Source organism: Parus major, chromosome 5 (assembly GCF_001522545.3).
Source record: "Parus major isolate Abel chromosome 5, Parus_major1.1, whole genome shotgun sequence".
NCBI classification, from domain to species: Eukaryota; Metazoa; Chordata; class Aves; order Passeriformes; family Paridae; genus Parus; species Parus major.
This window is the reverse complement of record NC_031774.1, coordinates 39,480,726-39,499,459: the sequence shown is the minus strand read 5'-3', so window position 1 is coordinate 39,499,459 and position 18,734 is coordinate 39,480,726. Positions and strand designations below refer to the sequence as shown.

Below are 18,734 nucleotides of genomic sequence, written 5' to 3'. Positions count from 1 at the left end.
ACCAACCACGTTTCAGGAAGTTGCAGAGAGTGAAAAGGTCATCTCTGAGTCTCCTTTTCTCCAGGCTAAACAACCCCAGCTCCCTCAGCCATTCCTCACAGGGGTGTTCCAAACCCCTCACCAGCTCATTGCCTCTGAACATGCTCAAGCATTTCAACATCCTTCCTGAACTGAGGGCCCAGAACTGGATACAGCACTCGAGGCGTGGCCTCACCAGTGCCCAGTACAGGGGAAGAATGACCTCCCTGCTCCTGCTGGCCACTATTCCTGACACAGGCCAGGGGCCATTTGCCCCCTTGGCCCCCAAGGCACACTGCTGGCTCATGTCCAGCCAGCTATCACCAGTACCCCAAGGTCCCTTTCTGCCTGGGCACTGTCCAGCCACTCTGCCCTCAGCCTATAATGTTCCTGGCTTGTCTTTTCTAATTGGTGACTGAAAGGCAATGAAGTCAATCTTGAAAATACAGTTTTCAATACATATGGAGTCAGCAGTGTGGTATCTACACAGTTGGAAAACTATACTATTTTGTGGTCTTAGTGGCTGCCTATAAGCTACATTAATAATCATTTAGAATAACAGCAGCAATTTGGATATAGTGCAAGGATGCAAATATGCCTTCTAATTCTTCAAAAATAACATCTATTATTTTTTACATTCAAAATCAGTAGAAAATATTGGTCAAAAGCTGTATAAAATTACTATGTTTAGTAGAAAAACACCCAGACTCTCACATCTCTGCTTTACCAGTATTTTAATTAAATTAATTTAAACCCTGGTTAATTTCTTATGCAGTTCCAGAAGTGACAGATGGAAACAACAAAGCTCAGTGCCTTTTGTCCTCTCTTGAAGAGGGGCTTCAGACACAAATGCAAGATCTTTTATCATGCATCAAGTCAACAAGTGATGAGACAATTTACTCATTATGCAATAGATTGTCTTAGAAATGAATTTTGGTACATCAAGAAGAAATAGAGCAAATGAAAACAGTTAATTAATGGTTGCCATTCTCTAAATGACAGTAATGCATCTGAGATGCCACTTATGCTCATAATTACAGAAAGAATATGGTACAGCACTTTGGATGTCACAGTGTGTTTCCAGGAAAGACCAATTTCAAAGATTAAAGATCTCAATTACTTGGCTGCTTTATAACACCCTTTTATTAGGCTGTGTTTCTTAGAAAGATACAGAGATGGTCTGAAGGCATTCAACCAAGCAGCTGGGCCCTTTCCACCACTGGCCTATGATTTAATGAAAAATACACTTAGGGATAAGAACCTTTCTATTTAGTAATGAATAATGGTTTCTTTACAGTGGTGATCTACAGCAAACCATTCCTCCCCTCCCCCTCCAGCCCCCTCATTATTGGTTTCCCACATCCTGAAAACTTAGTGAACAGCTTCCAGGCAGAAACTCTGTCCCCTGTGCTGGTTTATGCTGATACTGTTAACTTAAACCAAGCAGTATCAAGTGGTACCTTCTGAAGACAAAGACTTATTTCTCCTTCTTTCAGGAGGGTTGTGATCATTGTGCAGGCTGATATTCTTTGCTTCTCATTCCACTTAATTGCCTAGGAAAGATCATAGAATGGTTTGGGTTGGAAGGAACATTAAAGATAATGTAGTTCCAAACCCCTAACATGGACAGGGACACCTTCCATTAGACCTTGTTGCCCAGAGCTTCATCCAGCCTGGCCTTGAACATCCCCAGGGTTCCAGCATGCCCATCTTCCCTGGGCAGTCTGTTCCAGTGCCTCACAAACCTCACAGTAAAGAATTTCTTCCTAATATCTAATCTAAGTTACTCTTTCAGTATGAATCCATTCTTTCTTGTCCTGTCACACATGAAGTTGTAAAAAATCTCTTTTTGTCTTGTAGGCTCCCTTCAGGTACTGGAAGGCCCCAGTTAGGTCACCTCTAAGCCCTCTCTTTTCCAGGCTGAACAAACCCAATTCTCTCACTCTGTCTTCACAAAAGAGGTTCTCCATCCCTGTGATCATCTGTGTGTCCCTCTGGACTTGCTCCAACAGGTCCCTGTTCTTCCTGTGCCGGGGTCCCCAGAGCTGTACACAGCACTGCAGGTGGGGTCTCAGCAGAGCAGAGCAAAGCAATCTCTTTCCTCACCCTGCTGCCCACACTGCTTTGGATACAGCCCAGGACACGTTTGGCTCTCTGGGCTGTGAGTTCACATGACTGTCTCATGCCCAGCCTCTCATCCACCAGCACCCCCAAGTCCTTCTCAGCAGGGCTGCTCCGATCTGTTCATCCCCAACCTGTGCTGATACCAGGTGTAGCACCTGGTACTGGCAGCTGTTAAAGCTCATGAGGTTCCTTATGGCCCCACTTCTTGAGTTTGTCCAAGTCCCTCTAGATGGCAACCCATCTTTCAAGTGTGACAGAAGAAAAGGAATGCTGTCCTCATGGGGCCAATACAGGAAAAAATTAACATGTAGGCATTAGGTGTGTTGCAGAAAGCAAAGTGGACTTCCTTTTTCTGGTCTTCCAGCACTCAGCCATTTCTCACTGGCTGTTTAGATATTCACTCATCAGATTCAGAAATGAGACATTATAATAATATATCATAGCTAGTGCATATACATCACTTGATGAAAGAAACCAGCTGGGTCATATCAAACCAGATTTCCTGACATTTTTCAGGAAAGATTTATTTTTTCTCCTGAAGCTATTATCCTCTTCAGGAAGCAGACAAAACAAAGATTTGCTGTGCAGCCAGGGGCATATCTTACAGGATTTGTGCAATGCATGTAGTGTAATGACCAGGGAATGTCGTGGTAGCCATGTCCTTGCCCTTTCTTGAAACAAATTTTGGCCTTTTGAAGTGCTGAAATCCTCTTGCAGGTTGACTAGGTGCTTGGGAGAAATCCACTGTTCTCAAGGATTTGTAAGAAACTCCACTTGCAGAGGAAAGCAGTAGCAGACAGTCTGACTCACAACAAGAGTCTCTGAAAGACATTCAGCTTGCAACAAGCTGCCTTGCATGACACAATTTGACGTCTGCCCCCTCAGAAGAGACTTGCTACATAAATCTCTAAGTATGCTTCAGGATCTGAAGATCTCATTTAGATACTATCATGCTAAGTGCTCTGTGTCATGCTAATCTAAAGAACAGGAAAAAACCAAACAAAACAAGCAAAGAGAAAAAAAATAAAAGAGATGGCAATTAAATGTCAGGAAAGCGTAGTGTGGCAGCAGTTACATTGTGCTGAATACACATTTTTAATTGTTTTAATTTTTGTCAATTTTACCTGCCTTCACTCTAAAGACCTGGGCCACAATTTGGCAGAGTGAGCCACTAATCTTCATTCCTATATAATTTTCAAAAATTTTACTACACATATGAAGACATTTTGTAGGTTTGTGGATAAGGAAAAAAAATCCAGGCTGGTATCACAGAAAAAATGTATTCCACATTGAATTTCTGGAATTAGAAATAGTGGCAAGAACACTTTCAGGAAGGAAGACAACCCCAGATTGAATGGGGGAAGCATCATGCAACTGGAAGCATTAGTAACATAAGTAGTGGCACCAATGGGATGCCTAAAACTTCCCAGCAGATTCAAACTATCTGCACCTTGAAGAATGGTGTATTAAGACATCCTAGGTGTATTAAATATATTCTATTAAATATATCTGACACAGCATAACTTTTTCAGAAGATCATATAAATAAGGCAAAACCACATTAAAACCATGAGGTAAATCCCATACTGTAATTACTGGAAACAGTGTGGAAAAAATCCCTTGTCATTTTTCTTCCCTAGACTCAGAAAAAAAATGTTTTATAGTAGAATGAGGAAGTGAAGTCAAGCATTTTGACTTGTCAGTACAGAAACTTTTCAAAGACTCCCTCCTGGCTTTTGACATGATAATACTCAAGATATAGGGATCAGCTCAATAACCCCAAAATATTCTTGGGGGAAGATTTTATGACTTTGGAACATAACTACACTGAGTATTGTAATTTGTCTCCCCTTTGTGTGTGGGAAGAAGACTACACTTTACCATTGTTATAACTACAGTGAAATAAGATTTTCTAAAATATTCTTGCAGGGGCATCAAATTGAACTAATGTTCTGGGGTTGTCTTCTGTTGCACATCCCAGAACAGCAGAAGGCAAAATGTCAAATAGTGTTGAAATTGCTTTTAGAGATAACAGCACCTCTTTCACCTGCCCCAAACAAATGATAAAAATTTTGTTAATAAAAGACACATTTTTAACAGTCCCTAAATTGTCAACAACTGCATCAAATTTGGTCTTTTTAAGGCAAATTTGATTTGTCTGATAGGTCAGATAGAGAAGCCACTCCATTTCAAAGAATACAAGATTTCTCAAGCTCACTGTCTGTGCTGTAGGCACGGCCTTGTAGAGAAGAGGCCCTCTTAAGTATAGTCTTTTCCCTTGGGAACCACTATGATTCACTGAATACCACTGACAAAGGCTTCATACCAGGGTCTCCACAGTGATCAGTGATTCTTCTCTTTTAATTCAAAACAGCAGTGAAAACTCCTTTTCAATGAGGGCCAATAAAATCCTTTTTTGGTAAGGTAATAGAGCAGACTCCTCAGGGCAGACTTGGTGTTACATGTCACCTTCAGTTCAGTGGAGTTGTCCTTTTGCATTACAACTGTAAAGGAAGACTCAGAATCCAACAATTTTGAGACCAGTCTGCATTTCCTAACTACTCATCTCTAAGTCAGCAGGGAAACTTCATTCTTTGGAAAAGGACAGCAGTGTTCTAAAGTGGGAAGGAACAAGTTACCAGGTTAAGACATGCTGTGGTTGTTGTGTACATTCACCTTGAAGGTGCTCTGCACTCAAGCTCTTTGGAAGACAAAGATGGCAAGAAGTGAAATGTATTTGAGTAAGATAACTTAAAAGCTACAGTTAGTGGAAAGTTTTTTTACCATATTTATGCTATTAACCATTTACAAGGATCATATTATGGAAGCCATCCATATGGCAACCTACTTTCCTCCAAAATCTCAATTAGTCTAGAGGTAGATCTTGGTGTCTGTTATGTTCTTTTAAAAGAAGTTTCATAACTGAAAGCCTCTGCCCACCTAGGTGAAAGCAAAGACAAATTGCACATGACAAGTTGGCATATGTCAGCAATAAACACATTTTTTTTTTCCTTAAGAAAACTCAACACCACAGGATGAATTCTGGTGGAACATGCCATTGTCATGAAAATGGCTTTGTCCTGGCTGTTCTAGTAGTCTGTACTGCAACTGTCAAAATAAAAAAACCCATACAAAGACTACAAGACCACCTAGTCTAGCTCTTCTTGGACAGAGGTCAACAGCCCATACCTGATACACAAGTAAAAATTTGTAACAGCCCATTGTTGAGACTCCCCCAGAATACTAATTTGAAAAGTCTTAGAAACTTCCTGGTTTTCAGTTTTAATATTTCATATGCCCTAAGAGATTACTTTTTCATGGATTTGTCTACTTGTCTTTTCAAACCACATACTCCTTCTCACATTCACATCTTGTAACAAGAAATTCCATAGGTCAAGTACATACTGTGAAAAAGAAGTTGTCATGTCCCCCCCACTTTATTTTTTTTTCTTGGAAACTTCTATCTGTTAGTTTCATTTGATGCTCCTACTTCTAGTGAGTATGATTGTGAACAATTACTCCTTTTTCAACTTTTCCCTTATATACCTTCTTGCTCATCTCTTTTCCGATTAACCACTTTCTGCATGAAGAAAACTATGAATGTTAAGCTGTTGGTATAAGCAATCTCAGTTTTGCAAAGGTAAGTATGGTTCTCCTGATGTTTGGGTTAAACAAGGATGTCTCAGCTCTAGAAACATCAGGTTCTAAAAGGAAAAAAACCACAGCCCAGGATTCAAGTAAAGCTCAGAAGATTCTTTTGGAAGAAACTTATGACAGAACCATGAGAATAATGTGTTCAGAAGGGAAATAATTTGAAGACGATCAACCAGACACTTTGCAACCAAAAAAATCCAACTATTTACACATCAGCAAATAACCAATTCAGATTCAAATAGTGAGCCCAGGATTATCAGCAAATATAGGACTGACTGAGGAAAAAACTCCTTGGCAGTTTTATCAAATAAATCTTAAAAAATAAAACAGGAGCCAGACTACTTTTTTTTTTCCAGCAAATAATCCAAAATTACTAGAAGTGTTGTATTAATACAGGGTACAGGCCTTAGAGAGTGCATGCTGAGAATCCAAGTCTGCTCTGTAAAGTCATCTGTATATCACTGAGCTCCTCAGGTAAAGAACAAGTCTAGCACTGCCAACTATTCAACTCCATGCACACAGAGAGTATCTGTTAAGAGGAAAAGGCACAGCATTGAGATTCCTACTAGTAAACAAAGGTCTTGATACCAAAAACTTCCTTCCACAATGTGGAACCAGTATCAGAGATAAATCTGTTGACTTTGCAGACATCATAGCAAGGAACATTTCCAACAAATCATGATTGTCCAAAAACATACCTAGTCTTGAGAACAGAAATTTCAGTACATCTTGTTGGCATCCAAGACTAAGCGGTTTGTCTAGGGTCACAACATAATCTCCCTCTGATGGCACTCACATGCCTTGTGAGGCTGTTTTAAAGGTCAAGATAAAACATATTAAAAGGAAACTTGATACTTGATGTATTGAGCACAAGTCAGCTCTTCTGGAAAGGAGAGAATCTAAAATCCCTTCCCTTAATTTTTATGTAGTGGTATGCTCATCACCTAAAACACAGCACAAAATGCTGTATCAACTTGTCATCAGCTCAGCCTCCAGAACTCTGATGTGCACATTACTGCTACCAAGACTAACAAGCCTGATTCTCTGTCACTAAAACAGGCTCAGTAATTTAGAAGTGATACAAACATCACAGAAGAGGGAGATCCTTTGATTACAATATTCACTGCCACCACTGAGATAGATGCTGAATGATTGCTGGGGATTTCTATTAGTAATTTTCATGCAATGAAGAAGGACACTTCTGATGGAACCACTGATGAATATAGGGGGGGAAAACCCCCACACTTGAGGAACACATATAACTGTAATCCCCTTGTGCAACTGTTATATATCCAAAACGGTTTGATATTCTACTTCCCTCCCTCATAGTAGAAAACTTCCTGTAAATTCCTGTAAAATGCCTTCTCTCCCAAGATGGGTGGGAAACAGTTCTATGCTTCCCCACTGACTCTCTTAACTGCAGCACTGAGAGGCTTATGGGACAGACATGGAGGTAGCAGAGCTGCAAAGAGACAAAATATACATTGCCCTTCAGTACACAGTACCCACCATGCACAAAGACAGATGGACTCCAGGCTGAAGAATACAGAGGAACAGAATATTAAGAGGCTAGAATAGCACAATTTGTTCCTGATTCTCAATTGCACATGTTCCCAGTATATCGACATTTGTCTTCAGAGATGGGATCAGGAGATGCTCAAGACAGAGGAATACTGCTATGTCGTCTGATGCTCTGGATGAGCACATCCTGAGAATAAACAGGAATTCAAGGTCTAGGTGTTTGGCTTCAGGCTTGATACTCCTGGGTTGATTTTTTTTATTTGTTGGAAGCTGAAGAAAAATTTTCTCAGGCAAAAAGATCCAAGTCTTAACTGCTCCTGACAAAATTCATTCCTTCAAAATAAGTGTCTTAGACTGCACTGTGCATTTTTCTGAATATTTAAAAAAATCTTACAGACAGGATATTTAATATACTGCTACAAAGTCATCACAGTTACAGATGTGGGGGTTGGCTACATCTAACATGCAATGCAAAGAAGTTCAGGAAAAATGTCTGTAACCAAGTTCAAATCATTATCCCAAAATCAGTGTGTGGGAGACTGTCAAAGCTGACAAAACAATTCCCCTGTGTTCATAATAAGCCAGCACTAACTGGTAATCTTCACAAAGATGTAAGAATGTTGCTTCTGACAATGATTCTTACAAGACAACCACCTTTCCTGAGCTAACTAAATCTCTATCCCACAAACCTCTCTACAGTTTTCAGCAGTGGCTGTGATAATCTGAACAAACAAACTATAGAACAAATGCAGAGATGAGAGGTCCCTAACGATGTATATCCTACAGCTACTCAATCTTGTACATAAAACCCAGTGGAATAAGGATAACTCAGATCCTTTGGGAGGAAGAAAGGAATGGAATTATTTACTGAAGCTAAATCTTCCATGGAAATAGCCCCTCCGACTGAGCTGGAGATGATAGCCAATACCATGCAGAGCAGAGCAGGCTGTGAGAGGACAGACCTGAGGTCTTGAAGCCCACAGCTGCTGAGAATGTGCAAAAGTCTGAAGTAACAACTTCTGCAACTAAACTTTCACTAATCATGAGCCAACAAAAATGTGAAGAAAATGAATGTGATCATGACTGTCTAATGGAAATGAATGATAAGCTAATGAAGGGAACAGCTTTATCAAAGAGCTGCATTTCAGACAAGTGAAGTATTCAATGTGTCACACGTGTGAGTGTACCAGAAATAGAAAAATGAGTGTTCCCTCCCCTGAATTCATGCCTGAAGCAAGTGATGGTGAAACTAATATGAACATAATTATTTAACCTTCTCACAATTTATCTGGTCTTGAGTGACAAAAAATATGTGGAATCCAAGAGCGAACATGAACATAATCATTTCAAGAGAAAACACCTTCCCCCTCTGATACCGTTTCTTCTGTCAGTCCTCTGGGTTGATCATTATCTACTTGTCAACACATGTGAACGATCTCTTAACACTGACTATACAAACTAGAAAAGACAGGGGGAAGTGGAGGAAGAAAAGAGATCAAACAGGATGTTGAATCCAATCTCTGAAGACTCTGATACAAGCAATAAAAGATTTTTTACCTTTGAGAACTATCAATCACACCCCTTGCTGTTGGACAAGGCAGAAGTTGCAAAATACTGTGTTTTCCTTTAACTTGGCACCAACAAAGAGCCAGAGCTGAAGCTGCTTCCTGTTCATTTTAAGGATGGATGGATCCTCTCTCACCAATACAATTTCCAGCTGGTGACATTGTTTTCTAACACAAGCAAACTGATTTTCATAACACTAGGCAAATTTTAACTGGAGTGCTTCACCAAGACACTATTGCAACTGATAAGAGCCACCTGGACCTTGGGGTTCAAGCCTGGGTCTGAAAACATCAGCCAATTTAAAAAGTTTACAGAGTCTAAACAAACAGAAATCGAAATACAAAATAAGCCACACAGAATACAAGTATCCCACAGTGAAACAAAGACAGATTTAAAATCCTGTCCAGTATAACAACAGCATATATTTTGGGCATGTGAATTAATAACTGAAATTATAACCAAAACAAACAAATGAAAATACTTTATTTAAACTGTTAATTTCTATGGCTCTGTGCCAAAATTCAAGATGGCAACCAACACAGACCTCTTCAGTCGCATGTTGTAATATTTTTCTCTGCTGATGGTTGCCATGTGATGAAAGCATGGAATCTTGGCTATTACCAGACTAGAACAGATTGAAATGGCTGAGCAGGTGAGACTTTTATGTTCAAACCTGGACTTTAGGGAGAGCACCTGCAGGAAAGGTCTCTTGTCTTACGCAAAGATCTCACAGTTAGTCATCAAGAGGAAATGGAAGGAAGGGACAAAGACTCAGCAGCAGAAGCTCTCAGCAGCATTCACTCATTTCAGCTTGCAGGTACATCACCATAATCTGTTTTCACAGTTGTTTAGACACTCTTTTCAGTGGGCTGCTCTCTCACCAAGGCCTCCTTTTCTCTCTTTTTTGGCTGATACAGGAATGTGATGGTGTGAAGTCACTGCTGCTGCTTCTTCCCTCATCCCATACCTGAAGCAACTCCTGGTATTCCTCACCTGGAGTTCTGTGTTAATCCATCTCTGTGAGAAGAAGCTGGGGAAAAAAAACAAGGTTTTTTTACTCAAAGATTTCAGGTAATCATGGAGGACTGTTTTGTGGGAAAAATTGCTGCATTGCTCTGCAAAACTCAGCCATCACCAGAAACCTGGCTGTCCCTATCACACAACCTCTCTGCCACAACAGATGAGATCACAGAGCAGTATAACAAAACCTAACGTAGTAAGCTACTGTGTGAAAAAGTACTCTTAGTATTCCTTTCAAGCACCAGAATACCTTCTTCACTCTTGCTTTCAACTCATGTGACTCATCTCTTCACATGCACCCTCCTCTAAATCTTTCTTCCATATCAGTATGCTTTATCTCTTTCTTTGGGTCTTTTACTCATTTGCTTGCACGGGAGTCTACTTCCCCACTCCAACACATGCTGAGGACCTTGGTGCACGAGAGCTAGGGGTGTGAAAAGGTTGATCTTTAAAAAGAAACAAAATCAGAATATGGAATTTCTACCTCCCCCCATCCCATTTTTATAAAGATACAGTTTTGACTTCTACATACTGCAGCATTTTACTATTTAGGCACATTATGGGAAAATGTCGATGTCATCTTCGCTTCTTTTACTTAGACATCCTCAGACAGCCCTTTAAAAAGAAAAATCGAAAACACTTAGAAATGTACCAAGTTTATTTTGGACTGCTTGCATTTTACAGCTAATCTAGTAGGTAAAGCTTGTCCTGTGTATTTGGCACATCAGCTTGCTCCTAAACATGAGTGACATTTTTTGGGAGCTGTTTATTAAAAATATTGCTATATTTAAAGAAAATACACTCTCCTTGAAAGTGCAGCATAGAGCCAAACATCACAGAGCAGAGGATCTGGAAAGATGTTTAGAAAGTGGAAATGCCAGTTATGTTACTGCACAGAAAGTTTGAAAACTGAATTAGGAATCAAACTGTCAACCATGTGTATTAAGATAGGATACCAGTCCAGAAACGTATCCCTTGGCAATATGCTGAATTTAAGGAAACAAAGGCACATAAGAGTAGGCAGCCAACTTCAACCTCATTTTCCTGTTTTGAAGATGTTTGAGCCTTCCTATTCCAACAGAAATGCATAGCACAGTTTGTCTTTTCTCACAAACAGAATTAAAATCACTTTCCTTGGGTTATTGCATGATTACCTTGAGGACTCAACACAGAGAGGGGCATTCTTATGTCTGCAAGTAAATGTGTAAGTTCCTAACAAGGGTGCGGCTCATTGACAAATCAGTAATTTCATAAATTTTAATATACATGATTCTCTGAAGTTTTATAATTTCAAAGCTACTGGTGAGCATTCCACCTCCTTGTAGTTGAGTAGATGGAGGTTCCAGTTTAGTAGGGGGAACAGAAAAAGAGTTCACTGCTGACAGCAGCCAGCATTAAGGGTTGATTCTCTCCAGTGACGGAGTCATTGCAGTGAGTCACCACATACAACAGCATGAGCCTCCTTTATTCTCTGCCTGCCAGGAGGTGTCAAAGTATCTGCCCGTGTGTCTGTCCCCATGTTTACACACTATTATGTCATCCATGACTGCACCTCAAAAACTCAGAACAGTCACAGTGGGAAGCAAAGGATTACCTCCCTTTTATGGATATGATTTTGAGTCACAAGAAAATCAAAGGAGTTGCATGAAGTCATTTAAGAGATATCTGCACACTAAATTCAGTGCCATACAGACTTTCCCAGCATAGATGTACATTGCCTTGATCACAAACCAGCACCTAATCTACTGTGCTTCCAAGCTGCAGGAATAAGACAGAGAAGAGCACAAGGCTAGATGATAATACTGGGTCAGGAATCCATGCCAGTATTTTTTACAGCTTTTTACTTACATTTTTTACAACCCATTTGTGGGATAACTGAGCAGCATACTGAAGCCTCCTGAATCTAGTGTTGAAAACAGAAACTTACTTTCTCCCTGAAAAGCTAAGATGATCCTAGAAATTCTGATTTTTTTTATCCCTGAATGAATTTCTGATCACAGAATGATGCCCAGCATTCTCTTGATAATATACAGTATAACTAAGAAAGGCAATAAATAAATGAGGTTTATTTTTATCTATGGGTGACTGGCACTAGCAAGCCAGGACAGCTGACAACAGAAAGCCAGCCTTCCCTCCCCCATATTTTGGGCACAATTTCAACCTGACTTGCTGGACCAGGAAGGTAAGGGAAAGCACCAATTCCAAGTCATGAAAATTTGCTTCAGGAGTGGGCAAGTGTGGATGTCTGAGTGTGTGTGTGGAGTGTGATGTGTATGTCATGAACAGTACGTACAACTGTATTCCAGAGAAGTCTTCCTGCATAAAAATGCAGTGAGCAGACTCACTGACAAGTAGAGAAATACCAGTGGAAGTCAGCATGAGCCTTCCTGCTTTCCATGTTAAAGACACCACACACTCATCCCAACTGCTAATGCCCTTCTGTACTTGACAGCCTTCTTTCTGATTTCTCTTATTCACCTCTCTACTCCCTGGTTCACTGTGGCTCTTTCTTCTCTGGCTTTTCCCCACATTTCATTTCATAACTTCAGACACACATTTCAGCCTATTCACACACATTTTGGCTTCTATTTTTAGCCTCAATAAAACAATGCCAGATTAAAACAAAATCCAGTTTGGATAGGCAAAGTCATCCCCTCTATAGGTAGCTTAATGCCAAAGTACCAGATGTGAGACAGAAGCAGCCAAAATATTATATAACCTCTCCCCAGTCTTTGCACACCTGATCTTGAATGACATTTCCAAAACAGCAAGGAAACACAGGCAGTTAGCCATCACTTCACTGCTGAGAACAAGCAATGCCCAGCCTCCAGTCAGGCAAAAATGCCAACTGCCTGCAATCATTACTTATCCTGCTTCAGAGTTTGTCAGAAGCAAAGGCTCCTAAAATTCAAACTGAATCCTAGCTCTTTGACAGGGAAGCTGATTTCTAAAGACTGCTCTTTCCATTTTCTCCTGTTTTCTTGGAAGAGTCCTGAGATGTGGAATGTCCTTTCAGTGGCATAAGACCAGCAGCAACAGGAAAAAGCTCCTTCCTTTCATAAAGGAAAGGCAGAAAGTTGAGTAAAAATGTGAGAGGCAGGCTGCTCTCACAAGTTAAGGAATAAACATAATTTCTGATGATTGTAAGTGAACACTGACCCTCAGTTCTATCCGAGAGATGATGGCTGAGTTGGATATTATCTTCTTAACATCATCTAAGGACGGCCTGGAACGCTGCTTCTGGCAGCACTTTACACTCTGCTGAGACTTAATGAGACTTTTCACTTCACATTCACTTTTCTCAGAACTGGGTAAACTCAAACATAGTCATGTCCTGTTGATAACTTGTATCTATTTTAAAGGTACTGATTCAAAACATCAATATTTGCTCATTGTTAGTCATAAGATAATGGTTCCCTGCCCCTCCAAAAAGTACTAAGAAATGGGGTAAAAAGAAAGCCTCTTTACCCTTCTCCTTTCCCTTCTGGCCCATCTGGTACTACAGGCTTGTGTGTCATTATCTGACCTGGAACTGATTCATCAACCAAAGCAGGGAGTGAAGGTATTTTTCCCCCCCTTCCTGTATGCCCTCTTTATAAAACTGTGGAATTCAGTAGGGGTAAAAGAGAAATTATTCAGGATGTTTTTGTGATGCATAAAAAAACAATGGCTTTAGGAAGATAACTGTAAGAACAAATGTGCAACTAAATGTCCTCCATTGTAATTGATTCTTTGCCCTCCCAAAAAGGGAGGCACAATAGTAGGATTCAACTCAAGCTTCACTGCTTTCCAAAGTATGATAAAAGGGACGAATTCTGTTTCTCAATGATCCTTTCTCAGCATGGAAACACAAGAGAGATACTGACAGAACTGCTGTTAACAAAGGCTATACACAGGGCGAGAAACTGCACCAGAAAAGTTTGACGCAAAGTGCTGGATATCACACAGGAGCTCCCTCTTCAATGATGCAGCCAGAGCTTTTCAGCCAGACAGGTGGTTCTGAAAGGATTTATGTGGAAGAACTCATCAAGACTCCATTCCTGAACTAGCATAAGTAATGAGGTGACATCAAAAGTTGCTCTTTTGTGTCATAAGATACCTTCTGCCTGAGTAGTCAAAGTAGACTGAGGTAGAGGTTACTCGAGGTGCCCATTTGAAGGTCATCTTTTAAAGTGAAGACCATTTGTGCAGTCAGTCACAGCAACAACATAGAGAACCAGGAGGGTGGCAAATGAAGACTGGAATTAACAGGATTAGTGAGAGGGAGGAGGCATACCAGCAATGTGCTGTGTAGAAACCTGAGTGATTTCTTGTCCCAGCTGCTCCTGATGAGGGATTTGGACAGTGTGGTGAGACCAGCTGAAATCATAGTCAAGGTTCCTCCTGGGAATGTGGTAACAACATAAAAATAAATACATTGGTGCTGAACAATCTATTGCTTTCCAAGGCTGCAGGGAACCTGGCAGAAACTGAGGAAGCCTGGACAAGGCTGGGCAGCTGGGAATTCCACTCCACTGTAACAAATGGCTGGAAGTCTCACACAGACCATGCACAGTGGTAACAGTACATATTACATCCCATCCCCACCCTTTATGCTCCAAGAGAGTTGAGAGATACTCGTGGATAAAATAATCTCCACATTCCACACCTTTTTTTTTTTGTTTGTTTAGGTCTGCCAAAAAATACGAAATGATTGTATGTGTCTTGTTTATATGCCTGCTGTGTTTACTTGCCTTTTTTTTTCCTGGACCGGGATAATTTAGAAGCTTGTACCTTTGCATACCTGCTAAAGGAATCTAAAGAGGCTGCATTTCAAGAATAACATTCAAGCAGTAGTAGACCATGGCAAATCAAGACTTAGCACTTCCAATGCTAACTCTAATTTCAGGTCTCCAATAACAAGACATATAATAACATGACCTTGTTTTGAAGGTCCATACAATAATCTTGGATATAAAAAACTTTAGAAATGCACAGCCTACTTGTAGATTTTCTGTAAAATTAAAAAAATCTAGAGTGTGCTAGATGGTGAGAAAAGTACAGAAGTACTGTCACTAGTTTACAAGCAGGCTCTGTTCATTGCTCCATACTGGACCACACTGCTTACACATTCATCATATTTGGATGGCATCCAGACACTACTCTCCACCTTAGCCTAAAGAAGGCTATCACTAGAAAATGAAGAATAGCAGCCTGCCTTCTACATGGATTAGATCCAAACAATTTTATTAATCCCCATATTCTTCTAGTCTATTTGCAGCTCAGGATGCAGTTTTAAGCCCTTGAAGATGGTGGTAACACACTATTTCAAAGAGTTGCATACTTTCTGGATGTGGCATTCATGCAGATATGGGGGCAGGTGAATGTCCAAAATAAACAGACAACTGTTCATCACCCTGCAACTAAGCACAGCTACAGAACTGAGAATCATGGGAAATAAAACCAAGTCTTTACCAACTAGCTCAAGAAGTTTCATCCTAGTTTCAGACTGAGTTTTGACACTCACTCTCTCTATCAAGTTTAGTTCTCCAGAGAACTAAAACACATGAACTCATGTTTTCAACCCATCTAGGTAGAGATCCAAGATTTTGCATGAATTAGTGGTCTTCACTGTCAAACTTGAAATGCATATTATTAATTTTTACTTCCCCTAATTCTAAGGGGTTTTGTTACTCCTCTCAGCAGACACTGTGGAAATGTTATGTGGACACTAGTAATGTAAACATTAGCACAATAAAAGTGCATTACTGTTAATCAGTCTGATTATGGAAAGATGAAGGTCCTGTCAAGTTTGGAGCCAGGCCTCAGTCTTGCCCAGTTTTAATTATGATTCATGTTTGTTTGTGATTATATAGTTTATTAGTACATTATGGTTTTGTCACAGCAAAACAGAACCCCAGAACACCCCAGAGGTGTTCTGTCTTCTGAAGCTTTTAAAATAAAAATGTCAGAAACCGTCAAGAAGCTGGCAGCAAATGAAGGAGAAAAGCCTAAAGAACATAGGTGTCATTTATACAGCAACTCAACAGTTACTGTTAACCTTTGGAAATCAAACCAAATAAAATCATCTTGAGTGCCTACTCTACAGCTGCACTGAGGGGTTAACTATACTTTCAGATTGTTCCTATCTCCGGGCTCTTGTGCATAGGAGTCCAGTTAAGGAACAGAGAAGCTGCTTGGGACTATGCTGTTATGTTTTCATAAAGGGCTCTTCACCCCCTAGTCTCCTTAAAACCACCACTGTGTTAGCATTTGCAAAAGAAAAATAATAAATAGAATTAATTTCTAACTTTGAGATTTTGACACACAACTACAAAAATTCCTTGATACTTCTTGCTGGCTTGTTCAAAAGCTAAATTCTGGTGGGAAAATGACATCTTTTTTTTCTTGATCTTCACTTTCTCAAGAAAACAAATTCACACACTATTCACCTAATGCCACTAGAGAGAAAAGGAAAATAAACCAGCAAAACAAGGCAAAATGTCTTGTAATGTCTCCATACACCTTACATTCTTAAAATATACAGGAAAACAAAAAAGACAAGCCTGACCATCATTTGAACTCAAGCACAGCCTCCATATATCAAGCACAGCCTCCTAAAGACAACCTGGACCTGAACAATCCACCACCGTACCTATCTTAGCTGTTACTCAGCAAGCTATACTCTGAAGACTTTGAAAAGAGAACTGGTTCAATTTCAATTCAAAATCACCCTTGCTTCAATAATACAAATTGAATTGCTAAATTCCATGAAACAATCAAGGTAATGCTGAGGGACCCTCAAAGTAACACTGAATACAAGCAATGTGATAATGGCTGTATTTTCAGAAAGCCACTAGTGGCTGGGTGCTCAGTGAAAACTCAGGTCACAAGCAATTTAGATGTTCCCTAGAGGTAGTAATTTTTAATATTTCTTTGTTAGAATAAATCCTGCTAAACTTCCACAAATTTTGCTAAGAACCTGTCTCTTCAGACACTACAAATAACCCCCATTTGCTATCTTGCAAATTTAGCTTCCTGTCTGTATAGAGTTATGGGGGTCTCTGCTTTCTCTTTTATTACACCAGTGACAGACAGCTCCCACAAATTCTGCCTATGAAATGAGGATGAGGCTACTTTCATTGTAGTGGAGCTTGTTTCAGAATCCTGATCTACCCTGCAGAAATGTTGACTTTTATTTTCCCTTTTATTTCAAAGGATCTGTTCTCGAGAGCCTGAGCCCACTGCACAAGTGTCTACAACTGCTATTTTACAACTGCAGTACTAACCACTAATGAACTGTCTTCTGAACAGTCTAGTTAAAAGTTTCCATAGTGCCTGACTCTCTCTTCCACTGAGCATCATCCTGGCTTGAGGTAAGATCACTTGTGACATCTTTATGCTTCTTCACAGAGGCCCATAACTATTCTCAGACAGGCTGTTAGAGGAGAAGGCCTATTCAAGCCTCTCAGATATTTTTGAATATCTGTATGTTTATACAGAGGTTCTGTCAGGTTCCTCTTTTATTTCTGCAGTTTTTCACAGTCTTCTGTCTTTAAATGCTTGCAGTTTAGTCTGTGATTTTCTTTATGACTTGTGTGTCCAACCTCTCTAGTTGGTATCTAAGATACTAAATACATGTGAAACAGTAACCCCCAAGTAAACTGCTGCTGAGGAGAAATTGGGGCCCTAGTATAAGCAATCAATGGAGAGAGTGAAGAAGAAAAACAGCTGTTCCTGCAGCAAGGAGTACTACTGCAGAGTAGTTTCTGAGACACATAAACTGGGCACAACAGCCTCTGACACATACCAGTGGCTTGGTGCAAAGCTGAAGAAAATATCTTTCCCCAGTTTCCAAGAACAAACGTTTTGCTCTAGTTAGTTCAATCATGGCAATATTTAGTGCTCTTCTTGGAGCTCTTTTAGTAGCAAGGAAGCTTTGAGTGACCTACCCACCACGGTTCTACTAGCCTACCTCTAGCCAAACCTGGGCTTAACCTAAGCCCTAATACTCCTTGTTAAATAGCAAGGCTAACCCTTTGTTTCAGCTTCAGAGAGGGTAGTTTAACACAATGCATCTAGACCAGTTCTACAGAAGGAAACATGAGCTGAAGTTCTCAATTCTCACTGGATTACAAGTACTCACAGAGAAGTGGCTACCCTGAATTTTATAGTTGTTATCTAGCCTCTGTTACTCCTCCAGCTCTGGCTGTTGCATACCATCATTAATATTATCATACATCTTCATGCATGCACTGCATAGGTATTCACAGAAATGGAAAAGGATAACAAAATGCTACCTACAGTTATCACAGACGCACATAAAGTATTCAGAGGGGATGGAGAGATTCTCTTGGAATGGTTAAAATTACAGGGTGGCAACTGTAACAGTACTCTTGAAAATGTGAAAAAGAAGGCAGAATTCAGCACACAAACACCTTCATGTAAGCCCACTCAACAAAACAGTTTGTCAATACATTGAGAACTTAATTTTTACATTTACTTTTAAATTTATCTGTCACCTTGCTTTATATACTTACTAAAAACTTAAATTACACTATGCAGTAGACCAAAACTTTTGATTCAGCTATGCATATAACACAGGGTTAACAGAATTTTATTTATTTTGATAATCATTATATGCCAGAGTACACTGTCACATTCCAATGTACTATAGTGTGTTTTATATTGGCTATGGCCATTCATCCTATAAAATTTCTGGTAGGATAACTGGAGTTTTTGGCAGGTGGTAAAGTGTGGGAGGCAGTTTGGAACTGTATGTTAAGTGCATTAGCTGAATGTTTGTGCTAGCAAATCAGCAAAAAAATCACTGACATAAAAAAATGGAAATGT

General features: G+C 39.9%; 1 protein-coding gene across 19 annotated transcripts in view; it reads right to left on the bottom strand.

The window, feature by feature from the left end:
• Positions 1-1,143: 1,143 nt before the first annotated feature.
• The window catches only part of TTLL5 (tubulin tyrosine ligase like 5), a 134,802-nt gene continuing 117,211 nt past the window's right edge, over positions 1,144-18,734 (bottom strand). For 9 of the 19 annotated variants that reach the window (XM_015629957.3, XM_015629959.3, XM_015629961.3 and 6 more), the window contains 2 exons: positions 14,179-14,285; positions 1,144-9,912 (listed from right to left, as the gene is read on the bottom strand). In XM_015629957.3, the coding sequence (XP_015485443.1) occupies positions 9,889-9,912; positions 14,179-14,285 (131 nt within the window). In that variant the 3' untranslated portion in view covers positions 1,144-9,888. Of the gene's footprint in view, positions 9,913-10,434; positions 10,518-14,178; positions 14,286-18,734 lie in introns of those variants that run through there. The other 10 variants (XR_001522003.3, XR_001522006.3, XR_001522007.3 and 7 more) reach the window with 4 other exon arrangements.